Source organism: Dasypus novemcinctus, chromosome 24, assembly GCF_030445035.2.
Source record: "Dasypus novemcinctus isolate mDasNov1 chromosome 24, mDasNov1.1.hap2, whole genome shotgun sequence".
NCBI classification, from domain to species: Eukaryota; Metazoa; Chordata; class Mammalia; order Cingulata; family Dasypodidae; genus Dasypus; species Dasypus novemcinctus.
In genome coordinates, this window is record NC_080696.1 from 2,260,201 (window position 1) to 2,278,845 (window position 18,645).

Here is an 18,645-nt window from a genome sequence, read left to right on the forward strand (position 1 = left end):
TCTGTAATTTTTTTTTCTTGTAGTATCTTTATCTGGCTTTGGTTGGGGTGGTGTTGGCTTCATAAATTGTGTTGGATAATTTTCCCTCCTTTTCACTTTTTTGGAAAAATTTAAACAGGATTGGTGTTAAATTCTTCTCAAAATATTTGGTAGAATTCACCCATGAAGCCATCTGGTCCTGCACTTTCCTTTGTTGGAAGATTTCTGATGATTGATTCAATCTCTTTACTTATGATTGGTTTGTTGCGTTCCTATACTTCTTGTAGAGTCAATGTAGGTTGTTTGCACATTTCTGGGAATTTGTCTATTTCATCTAGATTGTCTAGTTTGTTGGCATACTGTTTCTCATAATATCCTCTTATGATACTTTTTATTTCTGTGGGGTCAGTTGTTATGTCCTCCCTTTCATTTATGATTTTATTTGCATCTTCTCTCTTTTCCTTTCTTAGTCTAGCTAAGGGTTTGTTGATTTTATTGATCTTCTCAGAAAACCAGCTTTTGGGTTTGTTGATTTTTTTCTTTTGTTTTTGTTTTGTTTTTCTCTATTTCATTTATTTCTGCGCTAATTTTTGTTATTTCTTTTTCTGTTTGTGTTGGGATTGGTTTGCTGTTCTTTAAGTTCTCCAGGTGTTCTGTTTGGTCTTCGATTTTATCTCTTTCTTCTTTATTAATACTGGCATTTGGGGCTATAAATTTCTCTCTCAACACTGCCTTCACTGTATCCCATAAATTTTTATAAGTTGTATTCCCATTTTCATTGATTTTGAAATACCTACATTTTCTTGATTGTTTAGGATGATGTTGTTTAGCCTCCATATATTGGAGAACTTGCCCCTTTCTAGCCTATTATAGATTTCTAGCTGCCTTCCATTATGATCAGAGAGATGCTCTGTATAATTTCAATCATCATAAATTTATTGAGAACTGTTTTGTGGCCAACATGTGGTCTATCCTGGAGAAAGATCCACATATAACCTGCTGATTTGGGATGCAGTGTCCTGTATATGTCTGTCAGGGCCAGCTCATTTATCATTTTGTTCATGTTCTCTGTTTCCTTGTTGATCTTCTGTCTAGCTACCCCTGCTCTTTTTTAGTTTTAAAATTTCCCCGTGGTTCTTCTTCATGTCTTCTATTTCTTTGATGAGGCTATTTTTTTTCATTTATTTTAAAGATATTTGTAATTGTTTGTTGAAGCATTTTTATGATGGCTGCTCTAAAATTGTGTCAGGTAGTTCTTACATCTATGCCATCTCAATGTTAGTGTCTGACATGTCTTTTTTTCATTTGGTTTGAGATCTTAGGTGATTTCTCAATTGAGACCTAGACTTTTCTTTAGTGGGTCCCCTAGAGTTTGCAATACACATTTATAACTAATCTAAGTCTACCTTCATATTACACAGTATCACTTCATGATTGGTGTAGGTGTCTTGTAAGAGGCTATTCCCACTTACTCCCTCCCTTCTTTTCTTTATGAAGTTTTGATTTTTGACCTATATAATCTCTGTAATTTTCTTCTCCCTGAAGAACTTCTTTTAACTTTTCTTGCAGATGAGGTCTGCTGCCAGTCAAAATCTCCTTTACTTTTTTCTTCTTCTTTTTAGGTACCAGGGCTGGGAATTGAACACTGGCTCCCCTGAGTTGGTTTTTCCATTTGTTTGTTGTTTGTTTTTAGGAGGTACCAGGGATCAAACCTGAGACCTCATATGTGGGAAGCAGGTGCTCAACCACTTGAGCTACATCTGCTCCCTCTTCTTTACTTTTAAATAATTTAACTGGATATGGAATACTAGGTTGGTGGGATTTTTTTTTCTTCTCAACACTTACTCACGCCACTCTACTTGTCTGCATGGTTTCTGATGAGAAGTCTGCTCTAATTCTTATGCTTGCCCCTCTATAGTTAAGGTATTTTCCCCCTCTGCCTTCTTTCGAACTTTTCTCTTTGTTCTTGATTTTCTGCAATTTGAATATAATAGATTTAGGTGTAGATTTTTTGGTATTATTCTGCTTCTTATTTTCTGAGCTTCCTGATCTGTAGTTTGGGATCTGTCATTAATTTTAGAAAATTCTTGGCCATTATTCTGTCCAATAATTCTGCTGCTGTTCTGTGATTCTTCTCCTTCTAATAAGTCATTTATCCATGTCATACCTTTTAATATTGTTCCAGTTACTAAATTTGTTCTGTTTTTTGGTTTGTTTTTTCCCCTTTCTCTTTCCATTTCAGCTTAGAAGTTTCTACTGACCTGTCTTCAAGCTCACTTATTCTTTCCTTGGCCAAGTCCAGTCTACTGTGGAGCCCACCAAATAGATTCATTTTGGTTATTGTGTTTTCATTTCTAGCATTTCCTTTTGATTCTTTCTAGGGTTTCCATCTTTCTGCACAATTACCCATCTGTTCTTGTGTGTTGTGCACATTTTTCACTAAAATCCTCAAGACAGGAACAATTATTTTAAATTCCCTCTCGAATAATTCCAAATTCTGTGTCACATTTGAGTTTGGTTCTGATGCCACTTTGTCTCTTTAGACTTTTCTTTCTTGCCTTTTAGCATGTGTTGTAATTTTTGGTTGAAAGTCAGACGCGATCCATCAGGACACCAGGAAATGAGGCAAGCAGGTCTTTAATGTGAAGTTTTTTGTCTACCTGGCTAGGAGTCAGGCTGTGTTGAATGTTTGCTGAAGCTGGTGCCAGGGACTTAACTGTCTCCAATGTCCTCCTATGTGTCTCCCTGCAGTCTTTGTGCTTCCCTAGAAATTCCTCCTTAGATGGAGCCTGCCCTTGCAGCTCTTTGCTGGCAGGGGTAGAGGTGGAGATACTGTTTCTTCTATTTCTGTGTGTGTTTGGCTACAGAGAACAGTTATTATCTAAAAGTTTGGTCTTTCTAGGCTGCCCCTTTCCTGGCCCTTTGGCTAGAGAGAGCAGGCTTTTCTTATTAGAGAGGTTGTAGGTTTATAGAGAAATCACGCAGAAAATGCAGAGTTCCCATATACCCACCCCCCACCATTACTAACACCTTTTATTAGTGTGGTACCTTCGTTACAATTGATGAATATTATTAAAATTGTACTATCAATTATAGTTTACTATTTGTGTTGTACAGTCCTAGAGGTTATTTTTAAAAAATTTATTCTAGTAACATACATAAAATTTCCTCCCTTTATTTCATTATATAATTCAGTGCTGTTAATTACACTCATAATGTTGTGCTACCATCACCATCATCCATTACCAAAACTTTTTCATCATCCCAAACATAAATTCTGTACCAATTAAGCATAAACTCCCCATTCCCTATGCTCACCCCAGCCCCCGGTTACCTGTAATCTAGTTTCTGAATGTATGACTAGGCTTACTCTAATTATTTTATATCAGTGAGAGGACACAACATTTGTTCTTTTTAAAGATTTATTTATTTGTTTCTCTCTCCCGTTCCCCGTTGTCTGCTCTGTGTCCACTCGCTATGTGTTCTTCTGTGTCTGCTTGTATTCTCATTAGGCAGCTCCAGGAACAGATCCTGGGACCTTCCAGAGTGGGAGAGAGGCAATTATTCTCTTGTACCACCTCAGCTCCCTGGTCTGCTGCATCTCTTACTGTCTTTCCTCTGTGTCTCTTGTTGCGTTATTTTGTTGTGCTAGCTGTCTGCGTGGGCCAGCACTCCCCATGAGCCAGTTTGCCTTCACCAGGAGGCCCTGGGCATCTAACCCTGCACCTCCTATATCATAAATGGGAGCCCAACTGCTTGAGCCACATCTGTTTTCTGAACAAAATTTATTCTTTTGTGTCTGGCTTATTTATTTCACTCAACATGATGTCTTCAAAGTTCACTCGTGTTGTTGTATATATCAGAACTTCATTCCTTTTTATAGCTGAATAATATTCCACTGTATGTATACAACTTAATTTGTTCATCCATTCAGATGTTGATGGAAACTTGGGTTGCTTCCATCTTTTGGTACTAGTGAATAATGCTGCTATGAACACTGGTGTGCAAATAACTGCTCTAGTTCCTGCTTTCAATTCTTTTGGGTATTTACTATATGTACAGTAAACAAGTAAGATTATTTAGAGAGGCCTATGCTATTTGGCCTTTTCTGTATATTCCAGAAGTGCTCAGGGTTTTTTTATGGCAGCAAGATCCTGATGCACGTCCATTCTGATAGCCCTATTTCCTGGACAGGCCTGGAAACAGATCTGGGGTCTCAGCACAGAGAGACTGAGCTTTATCCTCTTGGGTCTCATGTTCTCCAAATCCAAATTGAAAAATAAAAGTACTTATGTCCCAGCCTTCTTTACTTCCAGAAACATTTTATTACCTCCCAAAAGAGAGCAGAGATTCTTACATGCCTCGAGTCTCACATTCCAGTCTATGTTTCCTTTACTAGAATGTGGTGGGCAATAAACCATCGAAGGAAAACTTGCTCTCAGTAAAAGAATCATGACCCTCAAGGTTTATATCCTTAAATGTCAGTCAGGACGTGACAAAATTAAGGCTTGTCAATTTAAAAATTTTATTCTAATGATGATACTACTAGGAAAACTTGAAGAGTTGGGTTTGTGAAAGTTATATCCACTTTTTCCTTCAAATATTTCAAAACTGAAAATGATGCCTTTGAGTCATACCTAGTACTTGTATAAAAACACAGTTTCCAATCATTTTCTTTTCACAAGACAACCTCAAGCTCAGGGTTAAATCAGCACCGTACCTGGAAGTCGCCTGGGCCCAGCTCCCCCTCCCCGCTCTCTGGTGTAAGCTGGACCCCCAGGACACCGCACGACTCACCATGTGTCTGGCGAAACTCCCGCCGGGGCCAGTGCTGCGTACAAGGTGCCCTTCTGAGGGGAAGCTGAAGCTGCCGGCACTCAGTGCTTCTCGTGTGGAGTGGCTGCCGAAGAGCACGAACGGCTGCCTGCTGGGGCTGGGCACAAGCCAGAGCCGCGGTCAGAAGGGGCTCCCAGTCAGGTGGCTGTCCAGACCTGGGCACGCCCTGCGCTTTTCCGAGCAGTGTGCCGCGTCTGAGAGCGGCAGCCGCTGCACCCAATGCTCCCGGCTGGCTGGGACGGTGCTGGCTGGCCCGATTCCTCCTCTAGGCCGCAGAGACCCATCACGTAGGGACATCACAAACCCAAGGCAGACCTGTCACCAGCTAGGTCCCAACTCCAGTGTTATAAAATAGCATTTTACAGACGACAGCAGCTGTGTGCTCAGACTGGACGACCATTCCTGAACTTCCAGGGGGGCAGAAGAGAGGCAGCTGCAAGGCTCTCACCACCGCTGCCACCGGCCCTGGACCCAGCCCCTTCTCCTCGCTCCCGCTTGACCTTTTCCCCACCCGTTGCTCACTCTGCAGCCTACTCTAATCCTCCCTGTCATCTCACTCTGAGGGTTTCCAGGTGCTGTGTGGAGAGCCTGATGCACACCTCGGCCCCTGCTTCCTGCTCCCTCAGGGTTATCGCCCACGGCCGCTGCGAGACCCGTTCTCCCCTCCACCTGCTGGTGAGCACTGGGAGGGCCCACCTTCGCTGTCTGCGCTCTGCCCTCGACTCCCATGACCTCAGCCCTCCGGCTGCTCCACCCGTAAGGGAAAGGCCGGGTCGGGCATCCTCAGCACCTAAACCCAGCCACCACCCAGGGCCCACTCTCGCTCGCCCACTCCCCATTCACAGCCACAGCCGAGGCTGTGCTGCCATCGCTTCTTCTCTCCTCACTATGTCCCCGTTTCCAGTCCTGCCGCCCTATCACCTATCCTCCACGCTGCAGCCTTGTTTTCAGGACAAGGGCCAAAATCTTTCACGTGGTCGACAAGGACTTGCCGGCTCTTCAGCCCCATGTAAGGCCAGTCTCTCCCGATGCCCTCCACTCCGGACGAGCTCGTTTCCTAAACTTGATGTTCCTGAACACACGGTGGTCTTTTCTCAGGACCCCTGCCTGCACTGCTCCTCCCCCAAGTACTCCTCTTTCAGACGCCCCCAGGGAAGGTCTCCAGCTGTGGCCTTCAAGCACCACGTCCTCTCCTGAGGTTGAGAGCGTGTTACTTCCCCTCCAACTGAACTGCACAGAGCCCGGGCCGGCTCTTTTCAGCTGCTGTCTCTCTCCTGCTTAGGACAGCTTATGTTCTCAGTAAGTATTTGATGACTGAACAGTTATTTAAAAATTATAGTTTCCCTTACCCTTTCCCCAAATTGTCCTTCATGTGTTTCATATGGAAAGTGTTTTGCATTTCTTCTCTATAGTTCTAAAAATACTTTCTTCAAGCTTCAGGCAAACAGGGGATCTTAAAAGTAAACAGGACTCTGACTTCTCTTCTGAAGCTTAATTTACGCTAAGTGACCTCTGGGCAGAAAAGATGACTGAGCCTCAGCCTGGGTAGTTTGTGCCACCAACAGACAGAACCACTCGTAGAGAAAGGGGGCCCTTCAGCTCTCCACGGAGAGAGAGGCTCCAGGGGCACCTCAGCAAAGCCCGTGGTCACTGCCCCTGCCTCCCCTTCAGGGCCTGGACAGTGCCCACCCCAGCCCTTGGGCTCTGCTGCCCTCATTTTCCTGGGCGAGGGAGGGAGCCAAAAGTCAGTTTCTGCAGGTTTCAGCAGGCTCTGATATTTTAAAAGTTAATTACTGTAAGACTACAGGAAAACAGCAGAGCATGGGCGTCTCACCCTCGACTAGAGTCGCCCACGGTCCTCCCGACCCCGCCGCAGCCGGCCCTGCCCACCGGGCCGTCGCTCGTCCCCCACGACCCTCACCTGTTTTCTGTTATATGGCTGGAGATCATTCCATGACTGAAGTAACTTCTGAATGGCTAAAGAAGGCGAAACAGTATATATCAGGATCACAACTTTGTAAAGGAACCACAGAAACTCCTCAGAGAAGGAGGCATGTGTGTGTGACACACGTTTGCAGATTACTATAAGAACATGGATATATAAAGTAAATGACATGATTTTGGGGACAGGTAGCAAAAAAACAAACAATAGCAAATAAAAAAGACAAAAGGCTATGAAAGAAAAGAAAAAGAAAAAGAAAAAAAAGGACAGGAAGGAAAAGAAAAGAAATTCCTACCAAATTGTATAGTTTTTAACTTTGGAAGGAAATCAGACTAACCACAAGGTGCTAACCATGTAGGGATATTTTCTTTTTTCTTTTTTGAGGTACTGGGGCTGGGGACTGAACCAGGACCTTGTATGTGGGAAGCCAGTGCACAACCACTGAGCCACATCAGCCTGCCTTTCTATTTTTAAAAATTCTTAAATTCTAATAATAATTGCAATATATATTAATTTCAGAACGCTAATTTTAAAAACTATATATATTTAAACATAGGTAATCATTAGCTGGTGAAAGCGTACCTAAGAAATAGGATAAGCAAAGTCTAAAACCAAATTTTGACAGAGTGGGGTGGGGTGCGTTTGCTAACATAGAACACTGTAGAAAATGGGTACTCATATTTGCTGAAGATAACTCTGCAGTGCCTAATAAATTGAGGCATATACTTTTGAATTAGCAATTTGATTAGTCTGAAATCAGCCCACTCATTGCAGCCATCTTTACAATAGTAAAAATCAACAATAGAGGATTGCTTAAATAAATCATGGTATGCCCATATGATTAAATACTACGTAGCCATAAAAAGAAACGAGGAGACTCTTCAGGTACTGAAAGCAAACTACACTTGAAAGATATATTAGTGAATGGAAAAGTAAAGTACAACAGAGTATGTTTAATATGCTACCATACACACAGGCTTGTGTGTGTGTGTGTGTATATATATGTATGAAATGCTGGAAGAGTAGACAGGAAATTGAAAACCATGCCTGCTTCTAAAAGAAGACAACTGGTGCTGCAGGACAAAAGCAGGAGAGAGACGTTTCACTGCATGTACTCTGATGCCTTTTGAATTTTACAGCATTTGATGGAATCACCTATTCAAAAAAAGTAACTAAAACAAACAAAAAAAATATACATCACAAATTCTCCAACTCAAAGAGGGCAGGCTTAAAATAAGACACAAACTTGACAAACTTTCATGCTCTAACTTTATGTCCTAGAAAACCATTTTGGAAAGGCCAGAAGCATTTCTAATTCTCTAACATTTTATTAATTATAAATAATTTAAAACATACAGAAAAATTGAAAAAATCATAAAATGAACACTCATACTCACCTGGATTAGCACTTTTGGGGATTGAACCCAGGACCTAGTTTTAGGAAGCTGACGCTCAACCACTGAGCCACAATGGCTCCCCTGAGTTGATTTTTTCATTTGTTTGCTCTTTGTTTTTGTTTTTTTTTTAGGAGGACCAGAAACCAAACCCAGGACCTCGTATGTGGGAAGCAAGCACTCATTCACTAAGCCACATCCACTACTCTGGATTAGCACTTCTAATTTTAAAGTAACACCCTCTATTGACCAATAAAAACAGGTAACTTCACCCAAAAACTCATCAAGGCATAGGAACCCAAGGAGCTTAAGTATACTGACAGAAATTTCCCAGGAAACATAGAAGTAATTCTCAGGTTTTGTATGCACAGTGCTGGGCTAATTGCTAAGAAAACATTAGGACTCCAAGGCCCACCCTGATCCAGAGGGCAGAGTGAGACCCTCAGGGCTCCATCCCCCCTGAAGCTTTGGACAAACAGCAAGAACTGGCAAAAACGTCTTACTCCAACCTTCAGAAAACAGTCAGGGATTAGATGCAGCTGAGACATCCTTAAATTACAGTTAGGCCAACTCAGTTTGAGTTCCCGCCCTCTTTGTGGGCTATAATAAAGACATTCAAGGACAGGCACAGAAGTAGACACAGAAGCAGAAAAAGAAAAAAAAAGGAAAACAGTTAAAGGACTGCAGTAACAGAGCAAGCGCCAAACGAAGAAAGGCGCTACTTAAGGTGGGGGGTTTCAGGGCACCCCCGCTGGCCCCTCGCTCGGAGCACACTATGCTGGAGGCCTGCAGGATTCGCCACCCCAGAACCTGCCCTGTTTACAGAAGGCAGATCACAGAGCTCAGGAGGATGCCGCCCTCCGCCCACTATGAACACTTTAGAACTCTCAGTCCTCTGAGCCTTTACAGGCAAAGGGGTGCAGGGACCCGCCGCCCCACGAAAGGGGGGAGGGGGACACAGCCTAAGGCGACTCAGCTTCCGACCCACAGGTCTGGTGTCCAGAGTCCAACAAGCGCCCCAGGCGGGTGGCCGGTGCATTGTTTGCCTTGGGAGACCTCCCACCCTCCCAATCTCCCCTCTACCGGCCAGGACAGGCTGTTGAGGATTCAGAGGGGAGTGGACTTACTTCCTACCAGGACAAGGGAGGGGGGGCTGCCAGTGGAGGCTGGAGACCTGCCCTGAGAGGTGGAATCCCGAGGCTCCTGGCCTCCAGGCAGGAACCTCTGCACACTGATCTGGCCTGTGCTGCAGCAAACACTCCAACGGGGCACTGAACTGAGCGCTGCCAGAGAGCACCACCTGCTGGCAGACCCCGGAAGTGTATGCGAGGAAATAAAAAGTGAACAGGAAGCAGATTTGGCCCAGTGGTTAGGGCATCCATCTACCACATGGAAGGTCCACGGTTCAAACCCCAGGCTTCCTGACCCATGTGGAGCCGGCCCACGTGCAGTGCTGATGTGCGCAAGGAGTGCCGTGCCATGCAGGGGTGTCCTTGCGTAGAGGAGCTCCATGCGCAAGGAGTGCGCCCTGTAAGGACAGCCGCCTAGCGCGAAAGAAAGTGCAGCCTGCCCAGGAATGGCGCCGCACACACGGAGAGCTGACGCAGCAAGATGACGCAACAAAAAGAGACTCAGATTCCCGGTGCTGCTGACAAGAATAGAAGCGGTCACAGAAGAACACACAGCAAATGGACACAGAGAGCAGACAACTGGGGGGGGAGGGGAATTTAAATAAATAAAAAATAGAAGTAATAAAGTAATAGAGGCTTTTTTTCTGCCTTCATAACTTCCCTCCCCAAGACCCTAGGAAGCGGTACTACAACCCATAACTGGGTCCAGAGCCCAGATCTGAGCAACTAACAGGACAGTCCTGAAGGCCCAGAACAGGTTGAACCAAGAATCAAAGAACAGCAGTAAAACAGATTCCCACCACTAAATGCCTACAGAAGAGAGAAACTGAGCATCTGAGTAAACCACCACCCCAATAAGAGGGTAAGATGTCAGCAAAAAATTACAATCCATATTAAGAAAATGGAAGAAAGGACTCCAAAAAAAAAAGGAATATATCGAAGCCCCAGAGAAGACACAGGATTTGAGACAACTAATCAACGAGATACAGCGATATGATACAATTAGGATACTGAAAGAGAAAAATTGCCAGCCGAGAACTCTTTTTTTTTTTTTAAAGATTTATTTATTTATTTAACCCTCTCCCCCCGCCCCAGTTGTCTGTTCTCTGTGTCTATTGGCTGCGTCTTCTTCTTTTTCCGCTTCTGTTGTTGTCAGCGGCACGGGAATCTGTTTCTTTTTGTTGCGTCATCTTGTTGTGTCAGCTCTCTGTGTGTGCGGCGCCATTCCTGGGCAGGCTGCACTTTCTTTTGCACTGGGCTGCTTTCCTTACGGGAAGCACTCCTTGCGCGTGGGGGCTCCTACGCGGGGGATACCCCTGCACGGCAGGGCACTCCTTGCGCACATCAGTGCTGCGCATGGGCCAGCTGCACACGGGTCAAGGAGGCCCGGGGTTTGAACCGCGGACCTCCCATGTGGTAGACGGACGCCCTAACCACTGGGCCAAGTCCGCTTCCCGCAGCCAAGAATTTTTTATCCAGCAAAACTGTCCTTCAAATATGAAGGTGAGTTTAAAATATTCACAAACAGAAACTAAGAGAGTTTACAAAAGAGAATCATTTTTGCAGGAAATTTAAAGGAAGCCTTACAGCCTGAAAGGAAAAGACAGGAGAAAGAAGCTTGGAAGAGAGGATAGAAGAAAGAATATCAGAAAGGATAACCAAAAGAATGAAAAGAGAGCAAAGAATAGTACTAGGGATAAAGAAGGTCATTTCATAATGCTAAAAGGGTCAGTTAAACAAAAGGCCAAAGCAATACTAAATATTTATGTGCCTAATAACAGAACTTCCAAATACATGAAGCAAAAGCTGGTAGGGCTGCAGGGAGAAGTAGACACACATGTTCTTCCCAAGCGCACATGGAGCAGTCACAATGATCATACTCCAAGCCACAAAGGAAGTCATAATCAATTCAAAAGGCTTCAAGTCATACAAAGCATGTTCTCTGACCATAATGGAATTAAACTAGAAATCAATGATAGAGTGACACCTGGAAAGTCCTCCAAATATTCTGAAAATAAGTAACACATTTCTAAATAGCCAATGGACTAAAGAGGAAATCAAAGGGGAAAGTAGAAAGCATTTTGAACTGAACAAAACTGGAAACAGAATTTTGGGGGGATTCTGCTAAAGCAGTACATAGGGGAAATTTATATCACTAAGCACATAAATTAGGAAAGAAGATGTCAAATCAATTACCTTAGCTTCCACCTTAAAAAACTAGAAAATGAAAAAGAGCAAATTAAACACAAAATAGTCAGAAGAAAGGAAATAAAAAAGACTGAAGTGAAAACCCAGGAGACAGATACCACGAGCAGAGCTCGGGGGTCTGGGGTTCCGGAGCCTGCTAGGCCGAGGGCCTGGGAGAGCAGACCCAAGCCTCGCCTCGGGCACCGAGTCCGCTGAGGGCTCTGAGAGACACGCCTCTCGCGCTGCCGAGCACGGTGCTCCTGGAGGCTTGAGCCAGTTCCCTTGGACTCCACCCCATGCCCTTCCCCCCTGTGTCCTTTCAGGTAACCTTATAGCTGGAGGTATGCCCAGGCCGAGCCCTGAGTCCTCCCGGCGCAGCGTCAAATGGGGTTGGTCTTGAGGACTCAGGCAACCGCTCTGCACGCTCCAGGAATAAATTCCATTCACAAGGGAACTGCACTTGGTTCCCTCTCCTTAGAGATTTTAGCCCTGTGCTGCCAATGTCTGAAATTATTTCCTACATTTTACCTAGTTTTAATTTTGCAGAATATCTTACTTCCTTCATGGTGAAAAGTGTGGCAGGCCCCAAGTACTCTCATGTTTGAGTATCTTTCTTCTACCCCCAAAACTGGTTAACCACATAACTGGGTTTAGAGTATTAAATTACAATATAATTTTCCCTCAGAATTTTGAAATCCTTCTCCATTTTAATGTAGCATTTTGATGCGATAATAACGAGCTTTTAATAAAGCTACCAAGAGATAACTGAAAATTCTCATTCCTCTTTGGACATTTTTAAAATGATATTCTTTTCACATGTGATGCTTTGAAACTTTCAAATGAAGTATTTAAGTATAGAAATTTTTTTTACTAATCTTTCTTAGAACTGAGAGAACCCTTTCAAGGTGAACTCTAGCGTCTCCTTTCTGTTTTGAGAAATTTTATTCCATTATTCCTTTGCTAATTTTCTCTCTTTTTTTTCCTTCCTATTTTCTCTTTACGGAACTTTCACTTTCTACTTCCTTATCTTTTGGGGAGTCTGTTAGTTCAAACTTTATCTTCCAATCTTCTTAATGATTTTTTTTTCTTTTTTGGAAATAGTAATTTCAATTTCAATTTCCAAGAGCTCTTTTCTTTAAAATTTTGATTAGGTAATACAGGTATATGACACAGTACTCAAAAGATTTTAAAAGGGGTATGCTGTGAAATGTGAGTTTCCTTGCCACCTCTGTCCTCCACTCAGTTCATACTCACCAGGAGCAATCACCTTTTTAAAAAAATTGTGAAACCTCCCAGAGACAGCCTACGTATATGCAAGCAGGAATAATAAGCATATTTTCCCCATACAAAGAAACAAACTATACATGGCTGTACTGCATCTTGATTTTTTCACTTAAAAATATTCCTTCAATATCATTACAGGTAAAGCTAACTCTTTTTTTTTTTTTTTAGTAATTCCTGCATAGTGTTCTACTGTATGGATATATCATATTTAACCAGGCCCCTACTGGGGGACACTGAGGTTGCTTCTAATCTTTTGAGATTAGAAACAATGTTTCAATGATTACCTTCATAAACATGTCATTTCACATGTTATATATCTGTAAGATACATTCCTAGAGGTTGCTATTTCAGGGACAAAGAGTATAAGCTTTTTAAATATTTACAGTTACTACCATATTGCTCTCCATAAAGACTGTACCATTTTATACACCCACAAAAAGTTTCAGAATATCCTTGTTCATATAGTCAATTGTAACTTTTTATCTGAAAACTTTGTTCATATCTTGACCTTTTTTCAATTATTAGTGTTCTACACATTAATTTGTAGCTCTTTAAATATTAAGCTCTTTGTCTACAAGTTATATATTTTTATTTTTTATTTTAAAGGAATTAGATTACACAAATGTTACATATATATTTTTTAAGTTTGCCAAGTCACTTAACTTTGCTTTCACTTAATGAAGAACTTTTTTATATTATTAGCTGATCTATTTTATGACTTCTAGGTTTTGTGTTATTAAAAAAAGAAAAAGGGAAACGGACTTTGGCCCAGTGGTTAGGGCGTCCGTCTACCATATGGGAGGTCCACGGTTCAAACCCCGGGCCTCCTTGACCCGTGTGGAGCTGGCCATGCGCAGTGCTGATGCGCGCAAGGAGTGCCTTGCCACGCAAGGGTGTCCCCCGCGTGGGGGAGCCCCACGCGCAAGGAGTGCGCCCGTGAGGAAAGCCACCCAGCGTGAAAAGAAAGTGCAGCCTGCCCAGGAATGGCGCCGCCCACACTTCCCCTGCTGCTGATGACAACAGAAGCGGACAAAGAAACAAGACGCAGCAAATAGACACCAAGAACAGACAACCAAGGGAGGGGGGGAATTAAATAAATAAATAAATCTTTAAAAAAAAAAAAAAAAAAGAAAAAGCTTTGTCCTATTCTGTCTTTCTTTTGCAGAGTGCCCAGTCCCTGCCTCACAGCTGTAGCGCCTTCTCAAGCACCCCAGCCTCCTGCCTGGAGCCTCCTGTTCTCACCTCCTGGGCCCGTTCTCTCTGCCTTGGTCTTCTGCTTCCAAGGCTGTGAATCTGGGGTTCTGGGGCTGCCAAGGCCACAGCAGGCACCGTGGGGGCCGGCCACCTGCCCGGAGCTCCGTGGACCAGCTTCACGTGACGAGAGCAGGCAGGAGGCAGGCTGCACGTGAGGACCCCACACTGGGCACACCAGGCCCACCCTGGCCGGCCTCCTCCTCAGCTGCCCTGACAGCTCATTCAGTTTATTAAACAAAACCTGTTGTTGTTGTTGTTGTTGTTGTTTGGTGTCAGGGGTGACTCTGGGGTGCACGTAAGAATGGGGAAAGGAGTGAGGAAAGCTGAGGGCTCAGGCGGACCTTGCTGGCCCGCCCTGCCTCGCCCGCAGTCCCCACCGGCCCTGATTCTCCTTGCTCTGACCTTTGTCCAGTGACCCTGCCACCAGCTCTCTGCTTCACTGATGGCCTCCTGACTACCCTTCTCTTAGTTGTTATGGCTTTATACCTTGTAAAAACTTCTTTTACTATGGGTTTATTAAGCTCTCTAGAAGAAGAGACAATTAAGTTGTGCCCAGTGAGCCATCTTGAACTGTGTTCCTAAGGTTTCATTTTATGATGTCAATACACAGGAAAGGTTAAGGGCTTAAAAAAAAGAAAAAAAGAAAGAAGTTATTTTCTCACATCATTTGCTGAGTAATTTACCTGTTGCCTACTCACAGGTTTTATTGTGTGCTAAGGTTTGTAGTGTGTTGGTGTGTATCTTTACCATTCCATGTGTAATACATGGGGGCGTATTTCAGGACCACGCACCCTGGTGGCTGAGGCATGTGCTGATTCCAACACTTGCACTACTCTATCCTAGGATTTGCACTCTTACATGATTCAGGAGCCGGCAGGACAAGCCCTGCCTTATTACAGTGCTTTTCCAAAGTCTCCTAGCTATTATTTATTTTCAAATTTATTACAGAATTATAATAATTCAGAATGATTTTGTCAAGTTAAAAAAAGCTCAATATAATTAAACCTATAAATTACTTTTGGGTAAACTGACAGTAATAATATTATTAAATAAATAATAAATAAGGTAGAGAACAGGACATATATCTTCATTTATTCAAACCTTCTAATACTACAATTTGATAGCTTACATCACAGAAACTGTACCTATCACTAGGACTGTTCCTGGACATTTTCTGTTTTTTGTTGTTATTTGCTTTATTTTGTTTTGGCTCTTGTTTTCTAACATGAATCATCTCAGTCTCATTAAATTATCTAATTAGCTATTGCTAGTGTACAAGAAAAGCTAATTATTCTCTATACTCTGTGAATATTACTGCATTTGTGACTGACTGTGGAGCCTCTTGCTGGCCTGGCATGCAGGGACGCTGCTGCCAGTGGGTCCTGCCCGTGCTTCTCAGTGGGGAATGGGGACACTGCTGGTCATGGACAGTCTGGCTAGAGTTGAACTCTGAACGGCTCATTTACTTGCGGCTTAAAATTAAGGCCAGAGTAGAAAAGAGATCAATGCCAGCTCTAAGCAGTCTGGAGGAGGGCTTGCTCTGGCCACGTGGAGCCCAGGACACTGACGACTGGCCCTGTGCGCCCACAGGAGACCACGTGCGAGCTGGAGGGGGTTCCTCTGAGCCCTCCAGGCAGCTAGTTCCTGTGACAGGCTGCGCCTGAGCTCTCGACTAGGGTACCCCAGCTCCCTCAGGGAGTGGACCTCTGCCAGAACCAGGTAACTCACTTTTAACTCTGGTGTGCCTGGAAAGAAAGCTTGGTATTACCTGGAGGTCCAACTGACAAGCTACTCACATGGGGAGAATTATTCCTCCGCTCATTAGGTAGGTTTACATTTCACTCCATCTGTGTGCCCAGTAGAATTCCCAGCTGGCAGAAACACCATCACATTGAAAAGAAAATATCCCTCCCTTAGAGCAGCTGGCGCAGGAAAAACACAACTTCTCATACAGTGGTTGGCATAGGGGGAAAGCTTATGGAAATGATAACCAAAGCAAATTAGGGCTGACAGTTTGCAATTTGGAAAAATCATAAATAATAAACCAACCAATTTCTTCTTTCTCTTTGACCCTCCCCTTACATACCTCACCCGCCTGAGATTCGGAAAGTTCCAGGAGGAAAGGAATTTCTGTATCAAAATTGGCGAAGAAGTTAGTCCACTGGTGTTCAAAAGCCACTAAGTCCTAGGGAAAAAATGAAAAAGATAATCTGCTTGGTCATGCAAAGGGGATTCTTTAGAAAACTAGAATCATGAAATTGGATCTGATTTCAAAACACTGGAACATTGAAAAGGTAGCATGGACTACTGATATATGCTACCAGAAGCAAAAGACCACCTGGCCTATGACCCATTTATACACAATATCCAGAAAGGGAAATCTAGAGGCAGAAAGTGGGTGAGCGGCCAGCTGGGGCTGGGAGTGGGAATGGAGACTGGCTGTACACAGACATGAGGGATCTTTCTGGGTTGATTAAAAGTTCCAAAACTGGACTGTGGTGAGAGTTGTACAACTCTGTAACATTACTACAAGTCATGGAATGGTACACTGAAAATGGGGAGAGTTTTATGTGTGTAAATTATAACTCAACAAAGCTGTTTTTTAAAAAGGCAACAGCGGCCCCATGCCTTGCTAGAGGGAGTTACTGAGGGGCACTGCAGGGTCTCGTCAGGGAAGCCTGTCCAAGGTCACATGAGTTGACCGTACAGTGGCTGGGGGCGCCCGGGGCCCTCTCCTCCCTCATGGCCTCCTCCCAGGCATCACCAGATGTGGAGAAGCTCTGCACCCTTCCCACTCGACCCTCCTCTATGGGACACCTCCGGGCGCCCACCCCTACTGCTCTTCAGCCTCTTCTCTGAGCTCATTCCTGTTCCCTGTTTACATGGGGCTATTTGCAACTGGCTCTTCCTTAAGGCTTCGTCAATAAACCGAGGTGTCATCCCTCACCTTGCTTGTAAGTTACTGACGTGCTCAAACTGGATGGTCGGCTCACTGTCCACACTGCGCTAAGTGCGTGTACACAGTGTCCTGAGCCGTCTAAGTGCATGTACGCTGAGTGTCCTCGTTGTGTAAGTGCATATACACCAAGTGTCCTCATTGTGTGTGTGTACGCTGAGTGTGCTGAGCCAGGTTAAGTGCGTGTACGCTGAGCACCCTCGCCATGTAAGTGCGTGTACACAGAGGGTCCTGAGCTGTGTAAGTGCGTGTACACAGTGTCCTGCGCTGTCTAAGTGCATGTACGCTGAGCGTACTCGCCGTGTAAGTGCGTGTACACAGAAGGTCCTGCGCTGCGTGTGTATGCAGAGCGCCCTTGCTGTGTGAATGTGCATATGGACTGTCTTGAGCCGTGTTAAGTATGTGGACACTGAGGGTCCTGAGCCATATAGGTGCATGTACACTGAGCACCCTGTTTAAGTGTGTGTACACTGAGTGCCCTCACCATGTAAGTGCGCGTACGCTGAGGGTCCTGGGCCATGTAAATGCGTGTACACTGAATGTCCTTGCCGTGTAAGTGCATGTACACTGAGTGTCCTTGCTGTGTAAGTGCATGTACACTCTCCGCCCTGCGCCATTTAAGTGTGCATATGAGCGCATGCCCGGTGCAGTGCTCACAGCAGGCATTCTGTTTGTTCCCAGAAATGACCGCATGGGTCTTGCAGTGCAGGCAGGCAGCCATGTACTGAACCCACCTCTGGCCTGAGGCAGGGAGCAAAAGGACGTCCACTGAACACCTAACTTGGGCAATCAACACTCTCACTCATGGCTTCTCCACTTGCTGCCCAGACTAACTAAATATATATACATGCACTTGTATCGGTATAATCTATACAAAGTATATGGTGGCAGTGCAGATGCTGGTTTCTGAGTATGTTTTCTGTATAATGTGGAATAAAACAAATCAAGGAATTATGTGGTAGTATGATTCTATCATCCCACTATCTTTGCAAACCAAGATTTCTGTTATAGAGAAAAGGAGAAATGAATGTAAAACAGAAGAAATTAAAACATCCTATAGTCCCGAATATGGACTGGAGCATGAGTACAACTCCTGAGGTGTGAACACACGCAGGTATGTGTGTGTGTATACACATACACAGCACGGTACCACATCGTGCAGAGGGGAGGAGTGCAATTCCCCAGCTCTGCCCCTGAAGAGATGGACAAGGGACAACCCGCCCAGGGGCAATGAACACTCCCACAGAAGCTGGAACGGCTCCCGGTGCACGGCCAAGCACGCAGGCCCGAGAGGAGCTGTGAAGAAGGCCTGGGCCAGCCTGAGGGGCACACCACCCAGGGTGGCACACCTCCAGCACCAGTGGAATAACGACTGCACACCAAAACGCATCGCTCTGCAAGACTGAACAGCAGAAAGAGCTCACACGCTCTCTGTTGTGGGAAACTGGGCTACCCGCTCCCTATTTGTTGTACTTGTCCCTAATTATTGTAAACGTTGCTGCGAACCTTCTTCCTTCACACCCCACACAGGGCGCCAGTTGCTGAGAATCAGCTCAACAGTAGGTTTGCTGGAAGGGAAGGTGATGCAGAACTTATAGAAATAACGGACAAAGAGAAACACGAGAGAGGAACCAAGGACGGAACCAGGGGGCTCGCAGCTTCTGGAACTGAGTGCCTCTACCC

The 18,645-nt window shown here is 44.4% G+C and overlaps 1 protein-coding gene across 1 annotated transcript in view; it reads right to left on the reverse strand.

Moving 5' to 3' along the window:
• DNAAF9 (dynein axonemal assembly factor 9) overlaps positions 1-18,645 on the reverse strand; it is a 131,188-nt gene that overhangs the window by 54,704 nt on the left and 57,839 nt on the right. The window contains exons 9-11 of the mRNA XM_058287457.2: positions 16,093-16,191; positions 6,737-6,792; positions 4,777-4,912 (exon numbers count right to left, since the gene is read on the reverse strand). Of these exons, the coding sequence (XP_058143440.2) occupies positions 4,777-4,912; positions 6,737-6,792; positions 16,093-16,191 (291 nt within the window). The remainder of the gene's footprint in view (positions 1-4,776; positions 4,913-6,736; positions 6,793-16,092; positions 16,192-18,645) is intronic.